Source organism: Salvelinus namaycush, chromosome 24, assembly GCF_016432855.1.
Source record: "Salvelinus namaycush isolate Seneca chromosome 24, SaNama_1.0, whole genome shotgun sequence".
Taxonomy (NCBI): domain Eukaryota; kingdom Metazoa; phylum Chordata; class Actinopteri; order Salmoniformes; family Salmonidae; genus Salvelinus; species Salvelinus namaycush.
Genome location: NC_052330.1, coordinates 31,600,275 through 31,609,729, shown reverse-complemented (window position 1 = coordinate 31,609,729; position 9,455 = coordinate 31,600,275). Strand labels below are relative to the sequence as shown.

General features: G+C 40.8%; 1 protein-coding gene across 2 annotated transcripts in view; it reads left to right on the top strand.

The window, feature by feature from the left end:
• Positions 1–2,957: 2,957 nt before the first annotated feature.
• LOC120019178 (RNA-binding protein 25-like) overlaps positions 2,958–9,455 on the top strand; it is a 33,466-nt gene continuing 26,968 nt past the window's right edge. For both annotated transcript variants that reach the window (XM_038962481.1, XM_038962480.1), the window contains exons 1-3: positions 2,958–3,089; positions 6,774–6,849; positions 9,250–9,452. In XM_038962481.1, coding sequence (XP_038818409.1) covers positions 6,774–6,849; positions 9,250–9,452 — 279 coding nt within the window. In that variant the 5' untranslated portion in view covers positions 2,958–3,089. The remainder of the gene's footprint in view (positions 3,090–6,773; positions 6,850–9,249; positions 9,453–9,455) is intronic.

The window sequence follows — 9,455 nt, the reverse complement described above, 5'->3', positions numbered from 1 at the left end:
TCATCCACACACACTGCAGTCAATAGTATGGCCAACAACTGTCTTCTTAACTTTACCGGCATCTCTCCCAACACTACCCGCATCGCTGCCACCGGGAGGTCCTGAGTGCTCCACATCATATTCTTAGGGCTTGGGATTGGATAACAGCTAGCTTTATGATCCATATGCTATACTTCCATAATCCACTGATGACTTTAACAGCGTTATATATATCATTTTAAACGCCATTGTATCTACCCCCTCTCCATTCCTGACAAGCAACGCATCACATCCAATATTGTCTTTCCTTTGACAACTGCTCTGTTAATATGCTCCGCCCAAGTCATTCGAGTGTCAAACCAGACCCCCAGGAACCTAAACCACTCCCACCCTCTCCAGATTCATTTCAAACAGCTTCAGGTATATTTCCTCCCCAACCTTCCTTCTAGAAAAAAACACAGTCTGTGTTTTCTCAACTGGAAGCTTGAAGCCCCACCTGAGGGACCACTACTCTACTTCCCTAATCGCTTCTTGAACTCTTCTGGCTGTATAGCTAATATTTCTCCCTCTCTCCACAGCACTCCATCATCTGCAAACAATGACCTCCCAATATCAGGTCTCACCTGAGAGAATACATCGTCAATCATAATAGAGAACAACAAAGGACTAATGACACTTCCCTGGGGGATACCATTATCCACCTCATAGCTTTCTGACATAGAGCTCCCCACCCTCACTTGTATTGATCGCCTGAAAATAAAATCCTTTATCCAGTTAAAAACCCTTCATTCAACCCTCATTTTATCCAGCTTGATAAGTAGGCCTTCCTTCTGTATCATATCATAAGCTTTTTCTACATCAAAGAAAACTGCTACCACAACCTGGTTATTTCCCTGTGCTTTCCGTATGACTGACTCAAGGCACAGTACAGGATCCATCATACCCCTGCCTTTCGTGAACCCACTTTGATCTGGTGACATTAGTCCTTTACTCTCCAGAAAGCAAGTCAGCCTTTCCGTTATCATCCTTTCCATAAGTTTACATACGTGAGATGTCAACGCGGCCTATAGCTTGAAGGACTAGTAGGGTCTTTCCCATGTTTCTGTATTGGCACAACTACCGCCTGCTTTCAACTTCCAGGCAGTTTCCCTTTCCGCCTCACCTTATTATAAAGGCCCAATACTTTCCCCATTGCAGTGTCACTGAGATGAGCAATCATGATGTAACACATCTCATCCTTCCCAGGAGATGGGGCGGCAGGTAGCCTAGTGGTTAGAGCGTTGGACCGAAAGGTTGCAAGATCGAATCCCAGAGCTGACAAGGTACAAATCTGTCGTTCTGCCCCTGAACAAGGCAGTTAACCCACTGTTCCTAGGCCGTCAATGAAAATAAGACTTTGTTCTTAACTGACTTGCCTAGTTAAATAAAATAAAATGTTGCTTTAGCTAATGCACTCTTCATCTCAGCCAACGTAAAAGGGCCATTCAATGTATCCCCCACCATCTCTTTCTGATCCAGGAACCCCGGATGTTCTCCTCTGACCCTCTCTCTCCCCCATGCTGCCCCTCTTCTGTCAGATTATTTGAACTGTGCACCTTCACAAATACCTGGGCTAACATCTCTGCCTTCTCCACATCTCTCACTGCAACAATCCCCCCCACTTACAGGGAGATCCCAATCTCTTCTGACCCCACTCATCCTTTTAATCATACCTCTCCCACAGGAGTGGCCCTGCCTATGTTTCCCCAGAACCAGCGCCAATACTCCCTCTTAGCTGTCCTAATGATCCTCCTTACTACTGCTTGTGCTTGTTTATACTGAATCAGGTGCTGGTAATTATGGGACCTTATCAACATTCTGAAAGCGCTGTTCCTACTCTTCACTGCTTCTCTACACCCTTCACTCCACCAGGGGACTGCGTTACTCTTTCTCCCCTATGTACCCATAGGAATCACCTGCCTTGAGGCCCCTACTATTGCTCCTATTATTCCACCATTGACTGTTGCTATATCTGAATTAAGATCTACCTGAGACAGCTCCTGTTCACTCAACTCCTGGAACTGACCCCACTCCACTTCCCCAAATATCCATCTCCTCAATCCATTTCCTACTGATTCTTCCTCCCCCATGATAGGATAGTGATCACTACCCACTATAGATTCCTCCAAAACCTCCCAACTACATCTGCCTGCCATTGAATTTGAGATCAAAGTAAAATCCAGAGCAGATTCATTTTTCAGTTACTGGGTCAATCCTGGTTCCCCAGCCGTCATTACGACTCACAAGCCATTTCTCATCCAGTAGTTACTCCAACACTTGTCCGTAAACAAATTAAGCATGGTGTGCAATAACTAAATTCGCCTTTGCACTCCTAAACAACGCGATTTTTAAAAAAACGTTGGCAACGGGTAAAGTCTACAAAACCCAGTCCACTCTGTTCATAACACATTATAGATTTGAGAACAGAAAACTGTATTGAGATCAAATGTTTTGAGATCAAATGTTTTCTCATCGATGAGAAAATTGGCAGAATGTCGACCAAAATGTATCTCGTTCCATTTCATCCCACTGCCGGCCACTGGGCTTCCTCTCGCTACCACATTTGCTAGTGAGTGGAAACGCCAAGAAGGTGCTTCAAATGTATTCATCCGATGAAATATCTGTGAACTGGACGTTGAAAACATGGCTTCCGAATCGACAAATCAAATATTCCTTTGCTAAAAATGTACATCTCTGTTGTTGTTTCCACTAGATAGCACAGCCACAAAGTTGGAAACAAACATTTGCTTTTTTGTCTTAATTTAAGGTTAGCAATGTGGTTAAGGTTAGGTCTAAAATCACATTTTAAGAAGATACATTGTAAAAAAAACAAAAAAAAATCGTTGAACGCCAATCCCGGATAAACTCCCCCGAACAAGATACATTGTAAAAATAGGCGGGGTTATGACTTTGTGGCTGTGGTAACTAGTGACGACCCTCTGCTGCGTGAGCTGACTTTTTGCGGATTTGATCTATCGCAGTTAGCTAGCCATACCTCGATGCATCCTACCGGAGGTAGCTACACAGAAGTGAAGAGTCGCCCGTAATAATCGATAAACCGAGGTTTTGGGGTACGTAAAATCTGATTCAGTAGCTACTTTTTCACCATATTGTCTGAGTTTTATCAACCTTAGGTAACGTTAGCTAGCTACCTCAAACATTGCGAATGGTTTCCCGGTAACGTTAGTTAGCCAGCGTATCCGCTAACTACAACAGCCGCAGCTAACCTTGTCAGGCTTGTTCTGTTGTGGAGGGCAAAATCTCTAACATTACTTGCCTAACTAGCGAGAATAATTAAGGTTGGGTGGCTATAGCTGACCCTAACGACAATATAACCAATGCCAACGTGAAGGTGATTTGTCTTTCATATGTAATTAGCCAGATAGCTAGCACCAGGCCTGGCTTTTCAACCACACACGACACGGTTGGAATTTTAGATATGAATAGTTGTCAGCTGACACATTATACAGCCAATAGTGCTTAGCGATTAGTGATATTTGAGTTCGGTTCGATTATAAAACAATATTCACTGGTTTTTAAAAAATCATTAAACATTAAATGCATTACATTATGTCGGTTGAATGCTGTAGCAACACATAATAAAACAATTAAAGTCCCATGACGGTCCATTACTGGTTCACTTAACTATAATTTATTAACATTAACGTTAATTTAATAACATATTTCAGTTATGCATATTACATTCGTTTTATTTGATGACTTTATTTAATTCCAAGCCATCTCATCTCTATAGAGCTTCTGTCTGACACAATCATTAGTAGTTATTCAGAGTCAATAAGGTATAGTTTGCATTCAGCAGTCAAAACTATCAGTCACTTAGATCATGTATTTTCAGGTAGTGATGTCTTGACAAGCAACTTCTATCTCTCCTTCTCTGTGTCTGCCCCACACTAACCTAACATAGCAGGCGTAAAAGAAACAGACCGGACAAGTTGGTGCGCAATGGATTATGGTCATTGTAGTTGATTACCACGTTTTCGGTGATAACTGAGTATTGGCCTGTTATATCAGTAGTAGGGAGTTGTAGTTTATCTCAATATATTGTGTAACGGGTATCAAATCTGTAGGCTTAATCAAGGATCAATCTAGGCCTTCATGTGTATCAAATCTGTAGGCTTAATCAAGGATCAATATAGGCCTTCATGTGTATCAAATCTGTAGGCTTAATCAAGGATCAATCTAGGCCTTCATGTGTATCAAATCTGTAGGCTTAATCAAGGATCAATATAGGCCTTCATGTGTATCAAATCTGTAGGCTTAATCAAGGATCAATCTAGGCCTTCATGTGTATCAAATCTGTAGGCTTAATCAAGGATCAATATAGGCCTTCATGTGTATCAAATCTGTAGGCTTAATCAAGGATCAATATAGGCCTTCATGTGTATCAAATCTGTAGGCTTAATCAAGGATCAATCTAGGCCTTCATGTGTATCAAATCTGTTGCTTAATCAAGGATCAATAAAGCCAAAATGTTCAGGATTTGTCATTACGTGATCACAATAGGCTGGTATATTGTTGGTTCCGTTTAGCCTATAGGTTATGCGTAAGAATGCAAATGCACTGAAATGAATAGCCAGATTCAATGCGTTTCCCCCCTCCTGAAAGTAAAAAATGTGTTAATCTGTTAAGATGTTTTGTCTATGGATAGACCCATACTGCTTCTATCTTTTTGGTATTTTGTTATAGGCATAGGCGACCACTAATCTTCTCAATTCCGGAGCATTTAAAACAACCATATTTTCCGGGGATTAATGACACTTGCTTTATAAGTCTACCGTGGCGTGAACTCATGTTGAGCGAGACATTCAATTGGTTAGTGACTGCAGAAAGCCTTGCAGAGTTAATCATTGTTATAGCCTAGATGGCTTTATATACACCTTCCTAATATTGAGTTGCACCCCCCATTTTGCCCTCAGAACAGCCTCATTTTGTCATGGCATGGACCCCACAAGGTGTGGAAAGCGTTCCACAAGGATGCTGGCCCATGGTGACTCCAATGCTTCCCACAGTTGTGCCAATTTGGCTGGATGTCCTTTCGGTGGTAGACCATTCTTGATACACACAGGAAACTGTTGAGAGTGAAAAACCCAGCAGTGTTGCTGTTCTTGACACAAAGCGGTGTACCTACTACAATACTCTGTTCAAAGGCACTTAAATATTTAGTCTTGCCCATTCACCCTCTGAATGGCACACACACAATCCATGCCTCAAAGATGAAAGAGAGATTTTTAAGCCATCGCCTCCCCGTCATCTACACTGATTTGAAGTGGATCTAACAAGTGACATCAATAAGGGATCATAACTTTCACCTGGATTCACCTGGTCAGTCTGTCATGGGCAGAGGTTCTTAATGTTTGGTATACTCAGTGTATAAGTGAACAAGGGGTAGCCTATGTGTTTTTTGCCCTTCTCTATAACAATTGTTAAATTCTCACATACCCCCTCAATTCATACCATGTTTTTAACCATAACACATCAAACCCTCCACAGAAATTGATAGCATATAGCCTAAGGAGTGCATGGTGACAGTGATTGCATCTGTGAAACGGGTGAACCTGAATAGGGCTCCAATAAAGCCCTCGTGTCCATGTTGATTTCAGAAAGAGTCCTTCCTATACAGTATCTACACAGTAATGGTGGCAGGCTGCAAACCGTACAGCCTAATCTATATTTTTAAAGAGGTGATAAGCCTATTTTAGCTAAATTGACAAATTCAATTGATTAGATTACTCTTCCAATTTAATCATATTTATAAAAGCATCGTATACATGTAGGTGTTCATGGTGAGATATTTCATAATAAACTGACTCGTAGGTGTTCATGGTGATATATTTCATAATAAACTGACTCGTAGGTGTTCGTAGTGAGATATTTCATAATAAACTGACTCGTAGGTGTTCATGGTGATATATTTCATAATAAACTGACTCGTAGGTGTTCATGGTGATATATTTCATAATAAACTGACTCGTAGGTGTTCATGGTGAGATATTTCATAATAAACTGACTCGTAGGTGTTCGTAGTGAGATATTTCATAATAAACTGACTCGTAGGTGTTCGTAGTGAGATATTTCATAATAAACTGACTCGTAGGTGTTCGTAGTGAGATATTTCATAATAAACTGACTCGTAGGTGTTCGTAGTGAGATATTTCATAATAAACTGACTCGTAGGTGTTCGTAGTGAGATATTTCATAATAAACTGACTCGTAGGTGTTCATGGTGAGATATTTCATAATAAACTGACTCGTAGGTGTTCGTAGTGAGATATTTCATAATAAACTGACTCGTAGGTGTTCATGGTGAGATATTTCATAATAAACTGACTCGTAGGTGTTCATGGTGAGATATTTCATAATAAACTGACTCGAAGGTGTTCGTAGTGAGATATTTCATAATAAACTGACGTGTGACGTATACATAAACACTATGTCTACATGACTTGTGCGTGACGTGAACGCGTTGACAGTTCAATACCTTAGGGGGGAAAAAGTGTCTCCGTTGACAGTCCATGTTAATTCATGACGGTATCTTATGGCGCTAGGAAGATGTTAGGTGACTTGGTGAGAGGTATCAGTAACTTCATTAGGCTTTTTTTTAGGCCTGAAATCACTCGCTATACCAGTCATCCTGTTTGGACTGGAGAGTTGTTTACTGTTGTGTCCACTGCTCTCTTATGACTGTTCTGTCTGTTTATTTTGGTCCAATGTTTTATGTGGGTGATTTCCACAAGATGTCGTTCCCTCATCTCAACCGACCCCTGTTGCCACCGGGAATCCCCCCTCCACAGTTCTCTGGTTTTCCTTCAGGTGAGTCGTCATAGACAGAGGTCCTATCCTATGGACCTGTCTATGTAAATTATACAGCTAGTTAGTAAATTGTGAACATGCCTTTGATTTGTAAAGGATATATAATATTCTGCAAACTTTGTATTGATAGAGAAACAATATAATGGATGAGTTTCCCTCTAGTAATTACCAGTTGGAGAGCTGTTCAAATGGATTTTTCCCAGTCGTATCTGGTAAACATATATACCGATGATATCTCTATCATTCTCTATGTCCCAGTATGGTGTCTGAGTGCACGGCCAGGGCCAGCGAAGCTATCTCCATTTTGAAGTAGTACATTTTCTTCTTCTACTACTTCTGAGTTGGCAAACAAACTAAAAGGTTGCCTACTGCCATCTAGAGTGTGTTGTTTGAACAGGTATAAAGCCAAGAATGGCAATTTACTGCCACCTACAGTTATGGAATGTTTGCTCACAAGTATACAGTGCCTTCAGAAAGTTTTCACACCCCTTGTCTTTTTCCACTTTTTGTTGTTTTACAGCCTGAATTTAAAATTGATTAAATTGAGATTTGTCGCTGGCCGGCACACAATGGCCATAATGTCAAAGTGGAATTATGTATTGAGAAATGTTTACTAATTAATTAAATGAAAGCTGAAATGTCTTAAGGCAATAAGTATTCAACCCCTTTGTTATGGCAAGCCTTACAAGTTCACGACTAAAAATGTGCTTAACAAGTCACATAATAAGTTGCATAGACTCTGTGTGCAATAATAGTGTTTAACATAATTTTTGAATGACTACCTCATCTCTGTACCCCACACATACAATTGTCTGTAAGGTCCCTCAGTTGAGCAGTGCATTTCAAACACAGATTCAACCACAAAGACCAGGGAGGTTTTCCAATGCCTCGCAAAGAAAGGCACCTAAAAAGAGCATATATTGAATATCCCTTTGAGCATGGTGAAGTTATTAATTACACTTTAGATGGTGTATCAATACACCCAGTCACTACAAAGATACAGGCGTCCTTCCTAACTCAGTTGCCGTAGCGGAAGGAAACCGCTCAAGGATTTCACCATGAGGCCAATGGTGACTTTAAAACGGAGGTTAATGGCTGGGATAGGATAACACTGAGGATGGATCAACAACATTGTAGTTACTCCACAATACTAACCTAATTGACAGAGTGAAAAGAAGGAAGGCTGTACAGAGGAAAATATATTCCAAAACATGCATCCTGTTTGCCACAAGGCACTTAAGTAATACTGCAAAAAATGTGGCAAGGCAGTTCACTTTTTGTCCTGAATACAAAGTATTATGTTTGGGGCAAATCCAATACATCACATTACCGAGTACCACTGTCCATTTTTTCAAGCATAGTCATGGCTGCATCATGTTATGGGTATGCTTGTAATTGTTACGGAATGGGGATTTTTCAGGATAAAAATAAACAGAATGGAGTTAAGTAAAGGCCAAATCTTAGAGGAAACCTGGTTCAGTCTGATTTCCAACAGACACTGGGAGATGAATTCACCGTTCAGCAGGACAAGAACCTAAAACACAAGGCCAAATCTACACTGGAGTTACTTACCAAGAAAACAGTGAATGATCCTGAGTGGCCGAGTTACAGTTTCGACTTAAATCTGCTTGAAAATCTATGTTAAGACCTGAAAATGGTTGTCTAGCAATGATCAACATCCAATTTGACAGAGCTTGAAGAATTTTGAAAATAATGATTGGCAAATGTTGCACAATCCAGGTGTGGAAAGCTCTTAGAGACTTACCCAGAAAGACCCACAGCTGTAATCGCAGCCAAAAGGTGATTGTAACATGTATTGACTCAGGGGGATTGTATTTTAGCATTGCATTTTTCATGAATTGTTTACAAATGTTAGAATTTTTCTTCCACTTTGACATTAGAGTTTTGTGTGTAGATCATGGACAAAAAAAACATGTCAAATCCATTTCAATCCAACTTTGTAACACAACAAAATGTGTAAAAGGTGAAGCTGTGAATACTTTCTGGAGGCACTGTAATTCATTGGCTGATGACCCGGATAGAATCATGTGATCCTTCCTTCACCCATAGGAAGTCCCACCCAGGTGACTACCTTAAAATGATGAAGCCCTTTGGTAATGTCCATGCCAAAACAGGTTTTATCCATCCTATAGTTCTCTATCTAACTCTATGGTGGTAAATTCCCACTTCCCACTTGATTACGAATGCACCAATACTGTGACACTTCCTGTATTTTGAAAGTTATATATCTTGGAAACTTGATTGCTGACATGCAAAACATTTCAGGAGTGTATCAACAGTGGACTAAAGAAACAAATACCTACAGATCGTTTTTGATTTGAATTTTCCTTTAATCCAAATATATTTTGTATACATTAATCCCGGTTATCACTTTTCTAGGTACCCCAATGATACCAGTCCACATGGGCATCATGACCCAGAACCCCACAGTCCTGGTACCCACCTCCATGCCCGTGGTCAGTAAGCCCGCGGCCCCCAGGAAGGAATCTCCCCTGGACGAGAACAGCGGCCCCACCACCACAGTGTTTGTAGGAAACATCTCGGACAAGGCCTCGGACATGCTGATTCGAAAGTTGCTGGCGGTG